The sequence below is a fragment of the Pipistrellus hanaki genome (genome assembly GCF_964339955.1).
Source record: "Pipistrellus hanaki genome assembly, chromosome: 11".
Taxonomy (NCBI): Eukaryota; Metazoa; Chordata; class Mammalia; order Chiroptera; family Vespertilionidae; genus Pipistrellus; species Pipistrellus hanaki.
This window is the reverse complement of record NC_140513.1, coordinates 44,725,619-44,750,691: the sequence shown is the minus strand read 5'-3', so window position 1 is coordinate 44,750,691 and position 25,073 is coordinate 44,725,619. Positions and strand designations below refer to the sequence as shown.

Below are 25,073 nucleotides of genomic sequence, written 5' to 3'. Positions count from 1 at the left end.
AAATTATATTTTATATGCCTTGTTTAATAAGCAGGGAAGTATGTAATACTTTAGTTTTTTTTAATATATATATTTTATTGATTTTTTACAGAGAGGAAGAGAGAGGGATAGAGAGTTAGAAACATCAATGAGAGAGAATCATCGATCAGCTGCCTCTTGCACACCCCCCCACTGGGGATGTGCCCACAACCAAGGTACATGCCCTTGACCGGAATCGATCCTGGGACCTTTTAGTCCACAGGCCGATGCTCTATCCACTGAGCCAAACCAGTCTCGGCTGTAATACTTTAGTTTTAAAAAAAATTTAGTTATAACTGAAAGTTAGCTCTCATGAAGTACATTTCTTTTAATGTGGAATATGACATTACTAGGTAGCAGTTTGATCAATAATGTCTACTTTAGCTGTATTAAAAATATTGGATCTGTTCACCATTCTTTTTTTGCAAAATTATTTGGTTTAACAGGTGAAATAGTGTGTATGTTTTTAATACTCTTGTTTCATATATTTGTATGAACTTAATTGGTATTTTATTGATTTGGAAATCACGATTTAAAACAAAATTTTTGTGTGAAATAAAACTATGATTTATTATTGATTTATTTTCATATTCTCTAACATTAAATAACAGTGACTTAATGAAGTAAACATTCATCATTTGTGGACCACTCAGCATTTTTTAACATCTTCCCTACATTTTGGTAATATCCTGTTACAAGTCCTGACTTCCCAAAGAAGCCAGAAAAATTTATATTCTTATACTCACAACTAAGATAGAGGAATGTGTCCAGTCATATGCTTCACACTTGATATTGCACAGGAGCAACATGAGGTGGCAGTCTTGGGCAAGGGAGTTTATTTTTTGGCACAGGTGGTGGTGGGAACTTTTGATTGTTCTAGTTTTCTAGTATCAGAGGTGCCAAGTAGTGGTGGTAGTCTAGTATTTCCTGGAGAAGCTTCCAAAGTGTGGTTGGAATTTACATCTTCAGATCTCCTATAAATTTGGCTCTCTGTTCCTTAACAGTTTAAGTAAGCTCTCTACTAATCTTTAAATAAATTCATTTTTTGCTTTAATGAACCATACACGATTCTTTTGTTGATACTTACGAAAGAAGTTTGACAGAACATTTAATCTGAATGGTTGGTTTTTCTAAAATGTATTATATATTATTCACTTTGTAAAATGTAAATACATGTATTGCTTTCCCTTTTCATGCTATTGATTTGCATACATTACATTAGTTCCTAAATTAATGGATTATTTTGGATTAAAGCTCCTATGTATATTTTGTAAACTCTTAAAAAGTGGTGTGCATGCTTTTATCATTTTGTCTCCTCAGAGGCCTCTAATGAAAGGCGGAAGCCTCACTTCAACTCACCTCAAGTCTATGACTTAGAAATATCCGTTTTTAACTTTAGCCATTTTTTCTAGTAATTATTTCCACATTTTTAAATACAGTGCATGCTTATATTGCTGTTTCTTCATTTTTCAATTTGGCATTATCTATTGATATTCATCTGTAGAAAATGAAGATCGAATTCTCTTTAAATTTGGAACTTACATGCTCAATTTTTCTTCTTAATTATGATTTCTTTCTCATCTATCTCACATATTGTTGATTAATAATTTGGCTGTCTCATTTTTACTCCCAAACTAGGCAATTATTGCTGTCTTTTTATAATGTTTTTACCCACATGATTAACAATTGATTTGTTCTCCAATCCTTTTTGCATTTTAGAACTTCATCCTGTAATATTTCCCCCCTGAAGTATATACTATAGAAATTTGGATCGTTTCTGTCTTCAAGTTCACTAATGTTTTTGTCTGCCACGCCTAATTTGCCAGTAGTCCCATTTAGAATATTTTCATTTTAGTTTTCATATCTAAAAGTTTGATTTGGGTCTGTTTTATATCTTACAAGTCTCTACTTAACTTTTTGACCATATGGATTAGTTTCAATGACTATTTTATTTGCTAATCTAGCATTTGTTTCTTTTCTGGGTCAGTTTTCATTGATTGGTTTTTCTCCTCATTATAGGTCATGAGTTTCTGCTTCATTGTATGCCTGGTAGTTTTGGTTTATATGCAAATGTTGTGAGTGTTATATTGATGGGTGCCAGGTATTTTTATATTCCTATAAACTTTCTTGAGATTATTTCTGAAATGTAGTTGTTATAAACAATTGGATCATTTTGGGTCTTTTATAATTTGTTACTTAGGTCCAGAGAATGCTCTGTTCAGTCTAGGACTAAATTATTCTTTGCTATCAAGGCACAACTTTCCTATTTTACCCAGTATCTTATGCATTATGAGTTTTTTCCAGTATTGATGGTGAGAATAAATACTGTGTTTTCTAATATTTTGGGTGTCTCCTCCCCCCAACCCCTTTAGCCCTGGGTTGTTTCTTTACATGCATGCACTAATCAATATGCTGAATATTCAAGAGGGACCATCTGTACATCTTTGGTGTTCTCACTTTATGCAGCTCTCTTATTGTTTGGTACTGTGTTCTGTCTCGGTGTAGATATGGACTGTGGGTTCCTTCTCAACTCAAGAAGTCTCGTAGGCTCTCCTGGGTTTTCCCTCCCTATGTCATGGCCTGGAAGTTCTCTCAATCAGCTGCAGAAGTTGTTAGGTTCACCTATCTGTTTCTCTTAGAGAATCACTATCCTTTGATTGATTTTTAGGTTTTTGAAAACTACTGTTTTATCTATTTTTTCAGGGTTTTTGTTGTTGGTTCAGATGGGAAAGTAAATCTGATGGTTCAGATGGGAAAGTAAATCTGATTCTTGGTTATTTCATCTTGGGTAACAGAAGACACTTTAGAAGTTGTTACTTTAGTTAGAATCAGTTCTGTTTTTTTGTTTGATTGGAAATGTCCTCATTCATGAATGCTAGTTATTGCTTCTGGTTTACTTTGTTGCTACTGAAAAATTTCTGTACCTTTTTGTCATTTCTGCAAATGTAATTTTTTCCTCTCTAAGAGGTTATTTTTTTAATTTTTTTATATATATGTTATTGTTTTACTAGAAGCTCGGTGCACAAAAATTATGCACTCTGAGGGGCGGGGGAGGGACTCTTAGTCCAGTCTGTACTCTCTCGCAGTCTGGGAGCCCTTGGGGATGTCTGACTGATGGCTTACACCCACTCCCCATGTTTTAAATTTCTTTGTACTAAACATTTTATTTCTCATGTCCTGTAATTTCTATATCTTAAGTTTTTGGTGGGCCATATATACATGTTTTTTTTCCTGTCCTCATAGTACCTTGTTTCCTTTGATATTATGTATCTTTGATTATGAACGTGTTTCTTGTGACTGTATCAGTAGGAGTTTCTGAAGATCTAGAACTAAGGTGCATTTCCTTAAGAGATTTAATATTTTTTTTTCTGGTCAAATAGCTGACAACAGTTTTGGAATGAGACCTGATTAACTCATATTTTAAACTCATATTTTAGTGTGATGTTTTTCTGAGCACCCTGAAAATGTGAATGTGGTAAAAATCCACATGAGAGTAAACTTATGGTTATAAATTCTTTTTTAAAAAAAATATGTTTTTATTGGTTTTAGAGAGGAAAGGAGAGAGAGGGAGAGAAAGAGAGAGACATCAATGACACAAGAGAATCATTTATTGGCTGCCTCCTGCACATCCCACACTGAGGATTGAGCCCATAACCCAGGCATGTGCCCTTGACCAGAATTGAACTGACCTTCTGGTTCATAAGTTGACATTCAACCACTGAGTCATGCTGGCCAGGCATAAATTCTTAAGAGAGACTTTGTTTCCTTCCATTTACCACTTCTATTTTGAAAACAATTTTCCTTGCAGTCTCCTAATTGGGGACAGGAGAAGAGACTGATATTTCTATTATATTTTTCTTCTGATTATGTGGGCTTTTGGAGTCCCAGCTTTGTATCAGGGAAACTTGATTCTGCCAGCCCACCTTAACTAACCCCCATTCACAGTGAGAAGTTAAAACTCTTCAAAATTATAAGTACATTTAAAGAAATTTAATTTTATTATATGTAGCATTGTTTCTGTATTCAGATATAATCATATATGTAAACTAGTAGCCCGGTGCATGAAATACGTGGCAGTCGGACATCCCTCTCACAATCTGGGACCACTGGCTCCTAACAACTTACCTGCCTGCCTGCCTGATCTCCCCTAACTGCCTCTGGCTGCCTGCCTAATTGCCTTTAACACCTCTGTCTTCCTGCCTGATCTTGCTCCCAACTGCCCTCCCCTGCTGGCCTGATCTCGCCCCCAATGGCCCTCTCCTGCAGGCATGATCTCGCCCCCAATGGCTCTCCCTGTCAGTCTGATTGCCCCTAACTGCCTCTGCCTCAGCCCCCACCACCATAGCTTTGTTTAGAAGGAGGTTGGACGTACAGAAGATGGCCAGTCGACCTAGTCTAATTAGCATATTATACTTTTATTAGTATAGATGTCAAATTGCAAGTGACAGTTTAATATTTTTAATGAACTAGGAACATTTGATCAAATAATTTGTTGGACCTGTTGTAACAAGGTAGTTGTAATGTGACCTCTCAGTCAAAAAAGGTAAATGGATGCATGTTCAGTGAAAGAACGTCCTGATATTGCTAAAATAGTGTCTTACTGTGTATTTTAACAAATTACAATATGATAGTATAGAAAATAGCCAGTGTCAGACATTATACCTGGGTTTTCATATAAAGCCCAAGAATTAGTCACATATCAGTGTTTTTATACATCATTTCTAGAGGAAGCATTCTTTTCAAAAATCAAGAATAATATAAATTATTATATTTTCCTTCATTTGTTGTTGTATCCTATTCCCCCCCCCCTCAAAAAACTTCATATTACCTTATACAGCTTTCTTGAAATAAAATTTATACACCATACAATTTACCTATTGAAATTGTAAAGATCAGTTATTCTATTCAAAGGATCTAATTATGAAAACAATCAGCACGTCTTATACAAACGCCTGAGCCCTTTTGCTAACCCTGATTGCCACATCTCTCACAGCCGTCTATAGCATTCGCATTATCTTTTTTGCTCTGCTCGGAAAACCACGATTCCCCTCTCTCATCCTGATTAATAAAAATAATCCTTTATTAAACCAATCAAGTATATTCACAAAGTTGTGCAATTATCACCTAAATCAATTTTAAAACATTTCATCACTCAACAAAGAAAGATTGTTATCTATTACTCTCCATTATCCCTGACTTCCCTAATCCTAGGAAACTGCTAATCTACTTTCTCTCTACATAGACTTCTGGGCATTTCATATAAATGGAGTTACACACTGCCGAAATCAGTTTTGCTCAGTAGATAGAGCGTTGGCCTGCGGACTGAAAAGTCCCAGATTTGATTCTGGTCAAGGGCACGTACCTTGGTTGTGGGCACATCCCCAGTAGAGGGTGTGCAAGTGGCAGCTGATTGATGATTCTCTCTTGTTGATGTTTCTAACTATTTCTCTCTCTTCCTCTCTGTAAAAAAATAATAAAATATATTTTAAAAATAAATAAATAAATAGAGTTACACAATATGTGATCTTTGTGGATGTCTTCTTTCACTTAGTTTCATGTTTTCAAGGTTAATCCATGTTCAGTAGCATTATCAGCACTTCATTTGCTTTATTGCCAAATAATAGTTTCCAATTTCTCTACCTTTTTACCAATAGTTATCTCTCTTCTTATAGTCATCTTGGTGGATATAAATTGGTATCTTATTGTGGTTTTGATATATATTTCTCTAAGGGATAACAATGTTGAGCATCTTTTCTATGCTTATTGTTCTTTTGTATACCTTTGGAGAAATGTCTATTGAGATCCTTTGCCCTTTTTATAATCCAGTTATTTATCTTTTTACTATTGAGTTTTAAGTGTTCCTTATATTTTCTAAATACAAATCTCTTATTAGATACATGATTTATAAAAATTTTCTCCTGTGGATTGTCTTTTCACAATACAAAGCTTTTAATTTGATGATGTCCCCTTTATTTTTTCTTTTATTTCTTGTGCTTTTGGTGTTATGTCTAAGAACACCTTGCCTAATACAATATAAAAAAGATTTACATCTATCTTTTCAAATAATTTAAATTTTTTAAATAAGATTTTGTAGCAGTGTCAGTAAAGAAAAATTTTTAAGGGGAAAAATGCACCCATAATCAATCTAGGAGTCATTTATTTTTGAAATGCTATAAGGTCTTTGTCCAATGTATGCATATTTTTATTATTGCTATTGTTTGTTCAGTACTAGGTTGTGTTCTGGTACTTTTGCGTTATATATGTCATATTCATAATTCTAATTTTAAGGCTACATAAAATAGCTAGTTTATTTTCTAGTTGTGTAATGAAACTTTTTTATATATGATATGATATAATATATCATGTATGTTGTATATGATATAATCATAAATATATTATATGATAAAACTGATTAACACTGACACATAACTTTTGCTTGTTCTGAATTATTTTCTTATTATAACTTTTTAGAAATGGAATTATGGGCTCAAAAGATATAAACATCTTTACAGCTCCTTTATGATGTCACATTCTAGAAAGCACTAAACTTCTTTTGTTTAGAAAACATGCTTTAAATTTTTTTCCTTTATTTTAAAGTTGCTGTACATTATAAGAGTTTTACTTTGAGTGGCAATATTGTCAGTGATAATCCTCTATCAAGAAAACTCATGATCAAGTTGAATGTGTGTTTCCTTGTCTGACAAAGAAGTGGTACAGTCAATGGAACACTTTGTACTGATACTGTAAACTAGACCAGCCAGTTGCCTTGTTGACTGAAGATAAATATGACAAAATTTGTTATTTTATGGCATCTTCTACTTTAAACAATAATGGCATATTTTGTTAAATTTCCTTTAGGCTTCGGGAGCAGGAGAGAAAAGAGGCAGAAGAAGCTAGTCAAAAGGAAATAGAAGAATGGGAAAGAAGACTTCTAGCTCAAGCAGCTCCAACTTGTATGGAGACCATGTGGGAAATTCCAGCTATTGGGCATTTCCTTTGCTTAGCCCAGCAAATTCTAAACTTGCCAGAAATAGTCTTCTACGAATTGGAACGCTGTCTTCTGATGCCTCAGTGTAATGCTTTTTTATCTAAAATAATGACTTCTCTACTAAGTCCTCCTCATCGCAGACCTACCTTACATCGAAGACCTACTTTGCCTTACAGGACCTGGGAAGCAGCACTGAGACAGAAAGTACACCAGTGGTACACTGCTGTAGGGCAGACTGAAAATCCCAATAACTGTGCTGAGAAACTTGGGTTGTGTCCTCAGTTTTTTAAAGTTCTTGGAGAAGTTAATCCATTGGAAGAAAAACCTTTTCACGAACTACCTTTCCACCAAAAAGTGTGGTTACTTAAGGGTCTTTGTGATTTTGTGTATGAAACACAAAAAGAAGTTCAAGATGCTGTACTTGGACAGCCTATTCATGAATGCAGGGAAGTTATACTTGGTTACGATTATTTGGAGAATGCTTACGTACATTTTCCACAGTTCTGTGGTGCAGATGTACGGATCTACAAGCAGAGACCTTTTCAGGCCCCAGAATTTCCAATTCCACCCATTAAAATACAAAGAGTACCTCGGATTAAACTAGAGAAATTGAAGTGTGACTATTTTAGTACAAGTAATGGAGAACATAGGTGTGGTAGAGAAGGCCTGCCCTCTGCCTTCAAAAAAGAGAAAGAAGTTAATTTGGATCCAACTTGCTGCCATGCTAAAATGAACTTGGATAATCATGACATCTCTGTTGAAATGGAAGTGAAATCCAACTGTGAAATTAGAATTCGCAGACCCTGCGAAATTAAGAAAACTGATTGCTGTAAAGAAAATTTAGGAAAACCAGGAAGTCCAGGTGAAGTTACTGGCTTTGGAGAGCCTCTTAGTCCAGGTGAAATAAGGTTTATAGAAAATCACGAAAGATTTGGTGAAACTTCTAGAGTAAAGCCCGAACCCAGTCCATTAAAAGAAAATGCTCTGAAATCTTGCCAAATACATGTAAATGGAAGTCACAATGATCACGCAGAAATTAGCTGCCCCAAAGTTGTAAGGGATATTCTATTAGAGCAGTCACTGCAGAGCCACAAGAAACTCAAGCTAACTAAAATGAGAGCAAAAAAGAAGAAAAAGAAAAAAAAGAAATTAAAAGATGCTTTGAATGAAAACTTACAGAGAAAGCGTGAAGGTCTTCATTCTCTTGCATTCAAGTCTTACAAACCTGAGATCCAGAATAAGTTATTGATCATCAAAAAGAAAGCAAAACATAAGAAGCACAAATCTGGTAAGCTAATACAAATGGGTGAGAATTACATTTATGCATACTTTAAGTTCTTTCAATTAGGCATCGTAACAGAATGAAATGAACATGTATATATGCGTGTTTGCATGCATATGTAAGGGTCAAGTTTTATATTATTCCCTATGATTAAAACCCAGAGTAGAAGAGGTTTTATTATTAACAACAATACAACAAAATACTGGGGCAATACATTTGAATTTAATTTTCATCTGACAGTCTTTGGACATTATGTGTTTATATTTCTTTAAACCAATTTCTTCATAAGTGATACTTTCCATCACTGATGAGAAGCGTTTTTTTCCCTGGGAAAGGGCAGTTACAGTGCAGTGGAAAAAGCACTGGTATCAGGAGATTGCATTCCCAGGACTAAAGTTCATAGCAACTAGCTTCTTAAACTAAGGCAGGCCAGATTATCTTTCTGGGTATCAGTTTTCCCCCACATTATATATTTTTCAGCACTGTTTTCAGTTTGTATTTGCATATACAGAAAAATGTGAAATATAAGAAAAGAGCTATATCAACTAATAAGACATGAATCATATTTTCATAACAGAATTTGTAAGTTTGTCTTATACCTAATTTAAATAATGTATTTGTCACAGCCTATTTATTTTTTATTTATTTTTTTATTTTTATTAAATTATTATTTTTGTACATATACCAATGCCCCCCCTCTCCCGTACATACCCTCCCTCCCCAGAGTTTGTGTCCATGGGTTGTACTTATATGCATGTATACAAGTCCTTCTGTTGGTCTCTTATCTCCCCCAGATCTCCCTAACCTCTCTGCTGTAATTTGACAGTCTGCTTGTTGCTTTACTGTCTCTATATCTATCTTTTGGTTCTTCAGTTTATAATGTTCTTTATCATCCATAAATAGGTCATGTGGTGTCTCTCTTTCATTGACTGGCTTGTTTCACTCAGCATGATGCTCTCCAATTCCATCCAGGTTGCTGTAAACGATGAGAATTTTTTCTTTTTTATGGCAGCATAATATTCCATTGTGTAAATGTACCACAATTTTTCGGATCCAATCATTTGCTGATGGGCACCTAGGCTATTTCCAAATCCTAGCTATTGTAAATTGTGCTGCTATGAACATAGGGGTGCATATATCCTTTCTGATTGATGTTTCTAGCTTCTTGGGATATATTCCTAGGAGTGGGATTACTGGGTCAAATGGGAGTTCCATTTTCAGTTTTTTGAGGAAGCTCCACACTGTTCTCCACAGTGGTTGCACCAGACTACATTCCCACCAGCAGTGCATGAGGGTTCCTTTTTCTCCACAACCTCACCAACCCTTGTCGTTTGTTGATTTGTTGATGTTGGCCATTCTGACAGGTGTGAGATGGTACCGCATTGTTGTTTTGATTTGCATCTCTCGGATAATTAGTGACTTTGAACATGTTTCCATGTGCCTGTTGGCCTTCCTTCTGTCTTCTTTTGAGAATATTCTATTTAGATCCATTGTCCATTTTTTAATTGGGTCATTTATCTTCCTTTTATTAAGTTGTGTAAGCTGTCTGTAGATGTTGGAGATTAAACCTTTATCAGTGATAACATTTGCAAATATGTTCTCTCATACAGAGGGCTTTCTTGTTGTTTTGTTGATGGTTTCCTTTGCTGTAAAAAAGCTTTTTATTTTGATGTAGTCCCATTTGTTTAGTTTCTCTTTAGCTTCCATTGCCCTACGGGAAGTATCAGTGAAGAAGTTCTTTTGGCATATGTCTGAGATTTTGCTGCCTGTGGATGCCTCTAGTATTTTTATGGTTTCCCGTCTTATGTTTAAGTCCTGTATTCATTTTGAGTTTATTTTTGTGTATGGTGTAAGTTGGTGATCCAGTTTCATTCTTTTGCATGTATTTGTCCAATTTTCCCAGCACCATTTATTGAAGAGACTGTCTTGACTCCATTATATAATATGTCCGTGCCTCCTTTGTCAAATATTAACTGAGCATAGTGATTTGGGTTGATATCTGGGTTCTCAGTGGGGTATTAAAATCTCCTACTATGATTGTATTGCTATTAATCTCTCCCTTAATGTCCTCCAGCAGTTTTTTTTTATTTTTTTATTTTTATTTACTGTATTTGGGTGCTCCTGTATTGGGTGCATATATATATTTATCAGGGTTATTTCTTCTTGTTGGATTGCTCCCTTTAGTATTATGAAGTGGCCCTCATTATCTCTTGTTATGTCCTTCACTCTGAGATCTAATTTGTCAGATATAAGTATTGCTACCCCAGCTTTTTTTTTCACTTCCATTTGCCTGGAAAACCTTTTTCCATCCCTTCACCCTCAGTCTGTGTGCATCTTTTTTTCTCAGGTGGGTTTCTTGTAGACAACAGATGTATGCGTCTTGTTTTCTTATCCAATCTGTTACCCTATGTCTTTTGATTGGAGCATTTAAACCATTTACATTTAAAGTTATTAATGATAGGTACTCATTTGACGCCATTTTTATTCTATACCCCTGTGTTCCTTTTTTGCTTCCTATTTCTTTATTTTTACAGTAGACCCTTTAGCATTTCTTGCATTGCTGGTTTGATGGAGATAAATTCCTTTAGTCTTTTTTTGTCTGTGAAGCTCCTGATTTCCCCTTCAATTTTGATTGATAGCCTTGCTGGGTACAGTATTCTTGGATTCAGACCCTTCCTTTGCGTGACTTTGTATATTTCATCCCATTCCCTTCTGGCCTGATAAGTTTCTGTTGAGAAATCAGTTGTTAGTCTGATCGGGGTTCCTTTGTATGTAACTTTCTGTCTCTCTCTGGCTGCTTTTAAGATTCTTACTTTGTCATTGGTGTTTGCCAATTTAATTATAATGTGCCTTGGCGTCTGTCTTCTGGGATTCATTTTGCTTGGGACTCTGCGAGCATCTTGGATTTGTGTGGGTTTTTTCTTCTCTATCTCGGGAAAGTTTTCTGTCATTATTTCTTGAAATATGTTTTCAATGTCTACCTCAGTTTCCTTTCCTTCTGAAACCCCTATTATTCGAATATTGTTTTGTTTTGCATTGTCCCAAAGCTCCCGTAGGCTCTCCTCCTGCTTTTTAATTATTTTTTCTAGAAGCTGCTCTAATTGGTATTTTTTTCCATCTTGTCTTCGAGCTCACTGATGTAGTCCTCTGCTTCTTCTAGTCTGCTCTTGATGCTTTCTATTGAGTTCTTCATAGTAGCGATGTCATTTTTCATTTCTTCTTGAGTCATCTTCATTTCCTCTTAGTTTTTCTTCATTTCCTCTTGGGTATTACTCATATTGTCAAATTTTTCTTCCATTTTAGCCATCTTATGATCATTACTCTGAATTCTTGCTCTGGTAGGTTGCTTGCCTCTAACTCGTTTTCTTCCTTTTCTGGTGATGCCTGCTTTTCTTTCATTTGTGGGCTGTTTCTTTGTCTCCCCATGGTCTCTCTTTTCAGGATGTCTCTCTCCTGCGTTGATTTCTCTCTCCTTTTGCTTTATCTCCCTCTTTCTTTCTGATCTTCGCCAACAGCAAGGCCCAGAGATAAGCCTGGAGATGCTGACTGATGCTGTGGTGCAGGTAGAGATGCAGATTTGTGGAGTTTGGAGTGCCTTAGGATGACTCCCCACGAGCTCGATTTCTGTCTGGGACTGTTTGCTTCATTTCTTTTTTTGTTGTTGTTAATTTCTTTCACCTTGGCAGACATTCTGTATCTGGTGAAATTGTCCCGGTGAGGAGACAGAAGAAAGCTAGGTAGATAGGAGTGGGACCACGGGAAAGGAAGTGGAAGCAGGAACCCCACCTGGTGGAGTTATTAAGGCATCCCAACTGGGCGGGAAGCTGTCACAGCCTATTTAAAATTAAAGCAAAAAATTCGATAAATATACAGGATATCACCCCAATATGTGTATGCACTTTGAATGATTATAAAGTCGGTGTTTATTAACATATAGTTCATTTTCAAAATTTAACTAATCTGCAGAAATGAATAATTTTTTTGTCATTGCCTGTTTTTGAAATGATGACAATTCTGGTCGAGGCACTGGTGATAACACAAACCCATGGAATATCAAATATAAAGAATTATTTCTTCAGTATTTGTGTGCCCTCATTTCGTCAACTGTTTTATACTGTAAACTTTATTTTTTATGTATGTCCAAAAGAAAAAGTCTAATGGCACTTTAGGATAAATTTTCTTTGTTCAAACCTTAGTTTGGCTTCACCCATTTCAAGTCAGTTAAACCTGAAAAGAAGTGAAAACTAAATGGGTTATCAGCTGTTAAAGTGTGTATACAGACCTATAGTATTCAGTGGTTGATTGCTCTTTTTTTTAATTGCTTTTGCTTTCTCTAATCTTTGCCATTTAATCAGTTTAAATGTCTCATTTATTCAGAGGATAGGTGAGATAAAAGCAGATGATTAACCCTAATAAAAAGTTGCCTGATTGGGAAAACCTTGAATTGTTTACTAAAATTGTGGCTTATTGGATTTCGATTTTTTTTTTTTTTTTCATTCCCTCAGTTACAAAGATAATTAAGACTTGGCAATAATTTGATAATGAATTGGCAAATGAGGGGATGAATTTAGTTTAACTGCTATAGTAGATGTTATAGCTTAGTTATTTAAATCATTAAATATAATTAAATGTATTTTTTAATGTATATGCAATGTATCATTGATAAGGAAGTAGTATAAAATTTACTATCAGGAGCAGGCTTAATTTGTTGAACTAATAATTGCAAAAGGTCCACATTGGCCAAGTAATGAAAAGCTACAATAATTTAAAGTTACTTTCAAAAATAAACTTTGAAAATTTTATAAGCAATCCATTAGGCTACATAAATTAAGTTTGACTTGAGGAGTTCTCTGAAATGTTGGCCTCTGAAATATTAAATATTTTAAATTTGAAAATGTTTCCAGTTTTATAATATGTAATACTGTTTTATTAATACCATTATATTTTAAAACCTTTGATTAAGTTTTTATTTATGACCTACTATTTTATTTATGTGTTCAAAGTTAATTATGAATTAAAGTGGTTTAGAAAGTAACATATTTATTGATGTAGCAGAATAAAAAGATTAGTTGATGAGGATTAGAATAAAATGAATTTGTATTGTAAACAAACAAAGTAATCTATTTTTGAAATATAACTTCAGAATGTAGATCAGAGAGAAAATTTGAGAACTTCATGTCCAGTTCTAGACAAGTGAATGAAAAAAGGTCAGAAGCAAATTCAGCTAGTATTTAGATATCCTCTGTGTGCCTTTTTAGTTGAGGAGAGAAGTCTTACAGGCATGAAATAGGAGAAAATAATGCACTTGCCTATATACCTTTTTGTTTTTATTTTCAGAGCAAATTTCAGAGAGTCAAGTCTTTAGTAAGAAAAATACTTGGATTTGGAAAATACCGTTCTGTTGTTAGCAGTGAATAAGCATAGACCAGCTCTCTTTCGTCATCAGACACTAAGCTGCTTATTGTTTTACATTATTACATAAAATATTATAATAACAACAAAAGTTTATTGTACATCATTTTGCCCTGGGTTTCTTTATTAGGTGTGAGATATTGTGTGGCCTTTTATAGTCAGTTTTGGACATACTCTAATCCACTATTTCCTTTCTTTAAAAAAAATATATTTTTATTGATTTTTTTACAGAGAGGAAGGGTGAAGTATAGAGAGTTCAATGAGAGAGAAACATCAGTCAGCTGCCTCCTGCACACCCCCTACTGGGAATGTGCCTGAAACCAAGGTACATGCCCTTGACTGGAAACGAACCTGGGATCCGCAGTCCGCAGCTGATGCTCTATCCACTGAGCCAAACCGGTCAGGTCTTCCTTTTTCTCTCTCTCTTTTAAATATATTTTATTGTTGTTGTTTTTTTTACAGAGAGGAAGGGAGAGGGATAGAGAGTTATAAACATGGATGGGAGAGAAATAGTGATCAGCTGCCTCCTGCACACCACTTACTGGAATGTACCAGCAAAGCAAACAAGGTACATGCCCTTGACCGGAATCGAACCTGGGACCCTTCAGTCCACAGGTTGACGCTCTGTCCACTGAGCCAAACTGGTTAGGGTTCCTTTTTCTTTTTAAGAGAGAGCACCTTGGTCCCAAGTTTGGGAGCTGTTCCTCTTATAGAGTTAAATTGTGCATTAGTACAGGTCCACAATGCATTTTATAAAACTCTTGTACCATTTATGTTTGGGGATTTAGAAATTAATAGAAGGGTATTAATGGTGTATATAGTGTTTTCGAAGGAACATCCTCAGTGGAGTTTGGAGTAGCTCTGTAATCAAATACATAATTTCTACAGAAAAGAAAAATGTATGAATAATCAGACTAAATGATGAAGATTATAAAGAATCTCTTAACAGTTCAGGTCAGATTTTGCTATCATATAAATTATTTTTAAAAAATTTTATTTTTTGGAATCTTTGAGACTTTAGAATTGTGAATAATTGATTCTGTGCCTGTATATTAAGGTCACTTCAAGATCTTGAAGAAAAGAAACTTTCTTTTTTTTTTTTAACTTAATATTTTTCAAATTTATTTGAACACAGGGCTTTTTTTTTTCTTTTTTCCAAATAATAGTATTGTGTAGAATATGCTTTGGGATAAGCTGTGTCTTCCATGACTGATTTATTAACCTTAATTTAGGGTAGACTAAATTCTACATGTGGTTAATCTGGTTCTTTTTATGTTTTAATTTTTGGTTGCATCTCCAAATTTATTAAACCTTCTTATTTTGATGGGAGATGGTTTTTAATAGAAGGCACAAAAGCAGATTGTTTAAAAATGATTTGATAATTTTAATGCACTGTAAGAGAATTTTGTAACTTTTAAACATTTTTATCTATTTTTCAGAATGAGAATATTCTTTCTGCCTTTAAAAATTTTTAATTCATTTTTAGTTAATTTAAGCCTGTTCCTTACTCTTGGAAACATTATGGAATAGAAAAACATTGGATTTTTCTTTAATGTGCATTATTATAGCAACAGATACTTCTCTTCCAGAATACTTATTTATTATATCTATTCATAACAATTATGTTTATTTTTAGGTTATTTTGGATATTATCTACACTCTGTTCTATAACATTCTTTTTTTAGCCTTAATTAAAATTAAGGATTAAAATTATTAAACTATCAGTAAGTTTAATAATTTCCATAGCAGTAAATCTTAAAAGATTGTAAGTTGTTAGTGAAAGTGCTTTTGAGAAGGCAAACATTGCTTTACATAGATTAGGAAGATTAAAAAATATTTATATACCAGTTGCAAAAAAGTGAGGTCAAACTTTTTTTTTTTTTTTTGTAACATTTTTAACATGTATCTTGTCATCATTGAGTTGATTTTAAGGCTAACTCCATTTTCTGAAAAGGCAGAGTTTCCTATAAAAGTCAAAAGTTTATTTAATGTAAACCTTGGAAAGACCATTGACAAGTAACTTTGAGACTATTAGTTTGTGTTAGAATATACTACATTTATTTGTTAGAGTATTAATTATAGAGAGCAGAGTTTAATCACTTAAGTTGATTGTATTTGCCACTGGAGGTTAGGTTTATTGCCAACCTTGGGATTATTAATTCTTTGTTTATGACCTTTTATTTCAAGAAAAATGATTTTAAATATAATAATCTTACATGCAATTGAAGAAAAATGATCTTACATATAATATTTCATGCAATAAACATATTTTAAGAATAAAAGGATTTTAAGTATAATATTACCAAAACTGTACTAACATAGTATAACATCACAAAAGTTGTAGGAAATATTAATAATCTGCAAATAACAGGATTACTTTTATTATACTCTAGTCCTCCTCTCTGGCTCTACTTTTGTTCATCAGTTTATTGTTGTTCATTATATTCCACAATTGACTGAGATCTTTATCTTTCTCCGACTGGGTTATTTCACTTAGCATGATGCTTTTAAAGTCTATTTTATTGGATATGAGTATTGCTACTCCAGCTTTTTTTCCCCATCCCTTCACTTTTATCCTGTGAGTGTCTTTTGTTTTGAGATGGGTCTCTTGTGGAGAGCATATAGTTGGGTCATGTTTTTGTATCCATTCAGCTACCCTTTTGATTGGAGCTTTAATCTATTTACGTTTAGGGTTATTATTAAGAGGTACTTATTTATAGCCATTTTAATTCTCTATTGCTAGGTTTCTCTCTCTGTTTCTTCTTCTCAACAATCCCTCAAAGTGTGGTATGCGTACCCCCAGAGGTACGGGAAGAGTTTGGTGGGGGTACACGTTGCACCGGAGTTTGGTGGGGATATGCACTGCACCATGCTTAGCTGCGCCTAATTCTGCATTCTCATGAGTACGAGGGGTACTCAGCGTTACGAAAATTATATCGATAGAAGGGGTACACATATGTCAAAAGTTTGGGAAACACTGCCTTACAGCAATCTCTTCAGTATTTCTTATAATGCTAGTCTGGAGTGATGAACTCCTTTAGCCTTTTTTTTTTTTTTTTTGTCTGGGTAGCTCTTTATTTGATCATCTATTTTGAATGATTGCCTTGCTGGATATAGTCATCTTGGCCTCAGATCCTTGCTTTCCATTACCTTGAGTACTTCATGCCATTCCCTTTTGGCCATCAGTAAGAGTTTCTGATGAGAAATCAGGTGTCAGCTTTATGGGAACTCCTTTGTAGGTAATAGTTTTCTTTCTCTTGCTGTATTTAAGATTATCTCTTTGTTTTAATTTTTGGCATTTTAATTATGATGTGTCTGGGTGTGGGTCTGTTTGGGTTCTTCTTATTTGGAGTTCTCTGTGCCTCCTGAGCTTGTGTGACTTTTCCCTTTACCAGATTAGGGCTAAGTTTTCTACCATTATTTCTCCAAACACCACCTTCTCTATTCCTTTCTCCATTTCTGCCTCTTCTGGCACACCTACTATTCTAATATTGTTACCTTTCACATTGTCCCACAGTTCTCTTAAGCTATCCTCCTGTTTAGTAATTGTTTTTTCTTTTTGGTTCTCTAATTGAGGGATATTTCCAACTCTGTATTCTAATTCACTGAGTCAATCCTCAGCTTCCCCTAATCAGATGTGTTCTTTATTTGTGTTATGTCATTCTTTATCTCAGACTGTTGTTTGTTTTTTTTTTGTTTGTTTGTTTTTTTGCATAGTTACTATATCTTTTTTCATATTGTTGTGCTATTTTAAATAATAGAATCACGAGCCCAGTACAAGGAAATGAGCATTAAATAATATCTATTAGATGTGTAAAAAACAGTATACTGGTTTATAGGGAATAACCGAGAAAGTAATGTAATCTACAATATTTGGTTATATCCAGATTGGCATTTGTAAGAAAGATTGTATAGTTCTGTGTTGGTAGCACTATTATAGCACTTAACTATGTATGTCTTTATGGGGAAAACTTTTAGAGGACCAACTCAAGATGCCACAGTAAAAGAGAGTAAAAAGATAAACTGTACTCCATATCCTTTTGTTTTATTGCCTTCTACTCACCCACCCTATGTCACCCCCAAAAAAGTGAATACTTATCTATTGTTTAATATATGCCAGGCACTGTTCTAAGCCTTTATGCATATTGTCTCATTGAACCTTCATAAAAACTCCATAAAGTAGATACTGTTGTTCTTTCCTTTTATATGGATTAAAAAAACTGAAGCACAGAGAAATTTATTCCTGTGTCCAAGGTAACACAGCTAGTAAGTGACAGGATTAGGAGAAAGGATCTTGCCAGGTAATTAGGACATCATTAAATAGCTATAAAAAGAAACTGATGAGATTTAGATGAAGGAGTTGGTGTAGAAGGTAATTTCAGAAAGAGGAAATTCTAAATCCAGATAAGGAATGATTTCATGACTTTTCTATCACATTGACAGTAAAGAAAAAACATTTTGAGAAATATAGTGCAACAAGAAGCAGAATTTGACAACTGACTCAGTATTCTAAATTAAAGGAGAAAAAAAGAAATAGCTGTTCTATGATAGGGTTAAAAAATTACCAGTATGATGAAAAATTTGCCCAAGAGAATAAAGTATTTCCCAGATTTGGTATTTAATAATACAAATGCCCTTTACTTTTAACAGTGATTAATGTCTTATTATCCATTCACTTATGGTTCCTAAAATGAAAACACTAAGAGAGTAGTGAATGTGCTGGGAGAATGCTTATACATGGGAAGGCCAAATCTAGGAAGGCATTGGAGTGGAAGTGGAAGCCCAAGGGCTGGAGACAGGCAGGCAGCCAGGTGAAGGAGAGAGGGAAGGAGGAGTTGGAGTGGGGAATAATCATCCTCATTTTTCCAGTAAGTGTATCTACATGTTCTAGAAGACTAGAGTTTGTGCCTGCATTTATAGTGTAAAATGTATTTTTAGTCATATTTTTCCTCTCAAGCTGGGATTTCTTTTCTTAAACTGTTCTAAGCTTGGTTTTAAAAAGCTTCATTAGGCTGCACTTGTAACTTTAATTATTAAACTATATTAAGGTTTTTATCCATTTTCTAGGTACATGTTGAGATTCAACTTTTTGCCCATGGCTGTGTTTTAAGCCCAAGAATTAAAGTTGAAAGTCTGTGTGTGTGCGTTTTTTAAATGCTTCTTTATTTTTCTTAATATATTTTTACTGATTTCAGAAAGGGAGGGAGAGGGAGAGATAGAAACATCAGTGATGAGAGAGAATCATTGATTCGCTGCCTCCTGCATGCCGCCCACTGGGGATTTGATTCTAGTCAAACCCAGGACCCTTCAATACATAGGCCGATGCTCTAACCACTGAGCAACCAGCTAGGGCATTTCTGTGTATGTTTTAGCTGTTCTTGACTTCAGCACAATCCTAGATCTGAGACTTACATTCTGTTTTATAGTAACAGGTGACTTAGGGCAGTGAAAGCCCACTGAGAGGCAGTATGTAACTTGTCCTGAAACAAAAACAGATTACTAAAAAAAGACTGAGATTTTATAGTACACAATGCTCTATTTTAAAAGTAAGTTTAATTAAAAAGAACTAATTTTTATTGAAGAATACAGGATATTTTTTTGTTCAGACTGTTTTTATGAGGCTATAGATTGAAAGTATTATGTAATAGTGAATATGCAAATCTTCTCTTAGTATAAAGAAATGCTTTGAAATCTGTCAAAAGCATATTATATCATTATAGAAAGTTAGAAAGAGCACAGTAGTTTATCATTAAAAAGAGCACAGCGTTAGCCCTGGCTGGGCGCTCAGTTGGTTAGAGTATCGTCCCAATAGCCAAAGGTTGCAGGTTGAATCCCCAGTTTGGGCACATAAAAGAATCAACAAATATATCTCTCTCTCTCCAACTCTCTCTCTCTCTCTCAAAAATAAATAAAATAACGTTCTTTAAAAAAGAAAAGAGCGCAGCTTTGATGTGAGACAGGTCTAATACAGATACGTGATCCAATGCACATTAGCTACAAGTCTTCCATCGATTTATTTGCCTGTTTATAGCCAGTTTATCTGTTAAAAAAAAAAAAAAATGAAGTAATACCTACCATGCTGTAGCATTACACAGATTAATTTGAATAGCAAAGCATAGTACCTAAGATGGTGCTTGGCAAGTTGTGAGAATCAATAAATGGTAACTGTGATTTTTGAGAGGTTAGCATTGCATAATGGAACTTGGACTTAGGCGGTAGAACCCCTGGCTGTGGTGCTTACTTACAATGTAACACTTGAGTAAGTAATATTTTTTTCTCTCCAGTTATCTCACATTAAAATGAGGAATTGCCTACCTTTGATGTTTTTTTTTTTTTTTTTTTTTTTTTTTTGTGTGTGTGTGTGTGTGTGTGTGTGTGGAGGGGGTGGGGGTTAGAATTAATGAGATCATTTATATAAATCATCTTACTAAGTGTCTGATACATAGTAGGCTCTCAATAAATGTTTTTTTATTACCACTCCCTAGGTCATGTTGTGAAGCTCTTTGGTAGATTGTGTTACTTATTTAAAGTCATTGTCAATGTTTTCCTCAGACAGTATCATATTCAATGGTGAAAAATGGAAAGCTTTTTCTTTAAAGTCAGGAACAAGAAAAGGATGCTCACTCTCACCACTATTATTCAGCATAATTCTAGAAGTCCTAGCTAGAGCAGTCAGGCAAGTGAAATAAATAGAAGTAAAAATGTCACTTTTTGCAGATGACATGATTCTGTATATAGAAAACCCTAAAGACCACAAAAAAAATATTTGAAATAATAAACAAATAGAGTAAAGTTGCAGGATACAAAATCAACGTACAGAAATCCACTGCTATATACTAGCAATGAAACTTCAGGGGGCGGGGAGGGGGACACACATTCTGTTTGCAATTGCAACCAAAAGAATAAAACACCTAGGAATAAACTTAACAAAAGATATGAAGGACCTACCGTATTTTTCGGACCATAAGACGCACCGGACCATAAGACGCACCAGTTTTTAGAGAAGGGAAATGAAGAAAAAAAGATTCTGAAACAAATAGTGTCCTAAAATATTTTATGTGCATTAAAACCCAACATCACAGTCATAAACACATGTAATCAACCCTGTAAAGTAAACAGCAGCATTTAGAACCATTTTAGAGCCGGGCAAGCACACAGAGACCACACAGAGCCGGGCAAGTAAAAAAACTTTTTTTTTTTTTACAGTATATGTGTAGGCTATATTTGGACCATAAGACGCAGGGACTTTTTCCCCCCACTTCTGGGGGGGAAAAAGTGCGTCTTATGGTCCGAAAAATACGGTATATACTGAAAACTACAAAACTATTAATAGATTGAAAAAGACACAATGAAATGAAAAGGTATTCTGCGTTCCTGGATTGAAAAAAATCAACATAGTTTAAATGGCTATATTACCCAAAGATTTAATGAAATCCTCATCAAAATTCCAATGCCATTTTTTAAAGAAATAGAACAAGAAATCATCAGATTTGTATGGAACCAAAAAAGACCCTAAATAACCAACGCAATCCTGAGAAAAAAGAACGAAGCCAAAAATATCACACTACCTGACTTTCAAATTAATATTATAGATCTATGATATTGGCAGAAAAACAGACACATAGACCAATGGAATAGAATTGAGAGCCCAGAAGTAAAACTACATGTATATTGGCAAATAATTTTTGATAACCCAAAAGAACACAATGGAGAAAAGAAAGCCTTTTAAAAAATGGCACTAGAAAAATTGGAAAGCCACATGCAAAAGAATGAAACCAGATGCAGTTTGTCCCCGTGTACAAAAAGTAATTCAAAATGGATCAAAGTCCTAAATATAAGATCTGGAACGACAAATTACATAGAAGAAAACAGATACTAAATTTACTGACCTTGGTTTTAAGAGAAGATTTTATGAATTTGATCACAAAGGCAAGGGAAGTAAAGGCAAAGATAAATGAATGGGACTATATCAAACTAAAAAGCGACTGTACAGCAAAAGAAACTATCAGTAAAACAAAAAGGCAATCAACCAAATGGGAGATATTTGCAAACAACAGCTCAGAAAAAGAGTTCTAATATCCAATATGTGTGTGTGTGTGTGTGTGTGTATACATATATACATACACACACACACACACACACACACACACACACACACACACACACATATATATATATATATATATATATATATATATATATATATATATATATATATAAATTCATACAACTCAACACAAGACAATTCAATTAAAAAATTGGCAGAGAACCTGAACAGGCACCTCTTCCAAGAAGACATATAAATGGCCATCAGATATATGAAAAAGATGTTCAACTTCACTAGCTATTGGGGAAATGAAAAAACTAAAATGAGATACCACCTCACACCTGTTAGAATGGTTCTTATCCACAAGACAGCTAATAACAAGTGTTGGAGAGGTTGTGGAGAAAAAGAACCCTTATTCATTGCTGGTCGGAATATAAACTGGTACAGCCACTATGGAAAACAGTATGGTGGTTCCTCAAAAAATTAAGAATAGGGTTACTATATGACCCAGCAATCCTCTTCTGGGTATCTACTTGAAAAACTCAAACATTTCATTTGCAAAGATACATACACTCCTATATTTATTGCAGCATTATTCATGGAGGCCAAGATATGGAGATAACCATAGTGTCCGTTGATAGAGGATTGTATTAAGAAGAAGTACATATATACTATGTAATACTGTTCATTTGCAACAACATGGATGGACCTTGAGAATATTATGCTAAGTGAAATGAATCGGTCAGAAAAAGCCAAGAACCATATGATTTCACTCCCATGTGGGATATAAAACTGAAACTCATAGGCACAGATAACAGTATGGTTGTTACTAGTGGAAAGGCAGGTCGTCAAGGGGGCTTCATATATGGTGATAGAAGATGATCTGACTTTGGTTGATGGGCACACAATGCAATATACAGGTCATGTATCATAGAAATGTATACTTGAAATCTATATGATCCTATTAATGTCACTGCTATAAATTTAAATTTTTTTAAATTGACTGTTTTCATGCAAGATCTTACCTACATAGGATAACGTTTAAAAAGGAGCAATAGCGTATATGTAGAACAAAGTTACTTTATGTACTTAAACTCACTTTTCCTTTAAAAAAAAACAAAACACAAAAAACCAGTAACTTTCAATTTTCCCCTTTAAATTATTGAGACTGAAAGTTAACTTTTAAGTATTTACAATTAATTTTTATCCCATTACATAGATTGTCAGCTCCTGAAGGACAGTTTCATTTTGTAATTCTTTGTTATTCCCATAAATTGTATAGTGCCCTATATCTCTTGTTTGTTGAATAATTAACAGCCAACTTATTATTAGTTGATTTTGCTAATTACAAGTGGGGGGAAATACTTTTTTCTTTTTTTAAATATGGAACGCTTCATGAATTTGCGTGTCATCCTTGCTCAAGGGCCATGCTTATCTTCTATATCATTCCAATTTTAGTATATGTGCCACCGAAGTGAGCACAAAACATATTTACTTTCAACATGATCTGAATTGTGTCTCTTGTTAGGTTAAATACACAGAGATATACTTCAATCTATGCTATGAATTTTATTTCTTTAAGAATATAAGTTTATATTCTCCGATGATTTTTGATTATACAAATGATTAGGTAGGTGCACTTTAAAGGGAGATGTTTACTTTGTTTTACAACTGGTCATTGAATACTGCCAAAGGCAGCCCTTGAGGAAAGATTAGATAAGTGCAGAGCTAAAGGGATAGAAAAACTTGGTTTTCTGAGTTATTGAGAGGATTTTTACAGTGGGTTGGCTACGTAAATAGACCATAGTCTTCAGAGTATAATTCTATGCAGGTTCCTGACTACATAAGTTATTACTAAAGGTAAGATTTTTTTTTCCTTATGTAACCTAATTTTAAGTTGCGAATTAAATTTTAACTGAGTTGTAATGTGACTCTTTTGAGAAATCTTATTACAGTAAATTTTGATACTGTGCAACACATTGGAGATTGTAATAATTTGGTTCTTATATAAAGAATATGGCATTTGTTTATGTGTCTGTTATAGGTAGTTGTAGTTGAATGTTTGCTTTTACTAGGACTTGTTTTGATTCATCATTTTTATTTGACTCACTGGAATCCATCGTTAGTTATAATTGAATTTTCAAGGTTCTGTGTATTATTTTTGTTAATGAAGGGTTATTAACAGCATTATGAAGTTTTTCTCTTTTAATCTTGAAAGGGAAAAAATCCATATCTAAAAAAGCAATCACAAAGAAGAGGAAAACTGTCACAAAGTTACCTACTGTACCAGAATTTCAGGTAAGTGTTTTAGTTTTCTCTCAACATTTTTTAAAGTTTTGTTTCAGTGTTTGTATTGTTTGTAAAGAAATTGGCTAAATTCCACTGTAACGCACACATACTTTCAATGAAATGTTTCCAACTGTGACTTTTTCCCCACAAGTACAAACGTCGCTGGTACTTATGAGTTAATCTGCTAGTATTTCAAACAAATTTTTACCTCTATTTTTTCATGATAGTCAGAAATTTCTTTTTATATACTATACTGTATTGTAGAAGTAGTTTAAGAGAACTATATATAAAAGTAAATGTGTAAATGAAAGTCTTCCAAGAATAAGCCATATATGTGCATGGAAATACTGCCAAGGTAATCCATTTTTATTTATTTTGGCACTGTAGAAATGGTTGACTTGTTAATATGAAAAACAAATCTTTTAACTCTTAGTTGTATATAAACTTTAGAAAGAATATTAAGTAAAGGTTAATTCAGTTGTCTTTAAACATTTCTGCAAGAAGGAAAAAGTTATTATCTGACTAACATGTGACTATATGAAGAGTTTTTTTGTTTGAAGCTGATACTAGAATAAGCAGAATCTCACCCTAATTAAATATTTTTTATTTTTATTTTCTATTTTATAAAAGATGTGTGTTTTTTCAACAGATGATTCTTTAAAAATTTTTTTGTATTAGTGTGTCCAGTTCATTTCCAAAAGTTCTATAACCTAATACTTCATTGCCAAAAATAAAAATGATGTTAAAGTGAGTTTCTGTGAGTCAATTTAAGTAAAGAAGAAAATAAAGGAGTAATAACTTTGAAAATATTGATAGTATGTAAAGTGAGTTTAACAGTTACATATATCCATAAATGTATACATCTATTTTTCAGTAAAAGTTCTGTTTTTGGAATTGTTTCTTTTAAAGTTACTAATTGTTCTTGGAAGACTTTCATTTGCACATTTACTTTTATTTATAGTTCTATTAAATTAATATTTTTAAATGGACAAAGAAAGAAAAACTTGTTTTTCTCTTAATATTTTTAAAGAGTATTT

The 25,073-nt window shown here is 33.8% G+C and overlaps 1 protein-coding gene across 2 annotated transcripts in view; it reads left to right on the top strand.

Moving 5' to 3' along the window:
- Window positions 1-25,073, top strand: part of BRD10 (bromodomain containing 10) — an 81,417-nt gene that overhangs the window by 25,692 nt on the left and 30,652 nt on the right. For both annotated transcript variants that reach the window (XM_084899573.1, XM_084899574.1), the window contains exons 3-4: window positions 6,877-8,294; window positions 23,966-24,045. In XM_084899573.1, coding sequence (XP_084755699.1) covers window positions 6,877-8,294; window positions 23,966-24,045 — 1,498 coding nt within the window. The remainder of the gene's footprint in view (window positions 1-6,876; window positions 8,295-23,965; window positions 24,046-25,073) is intronic.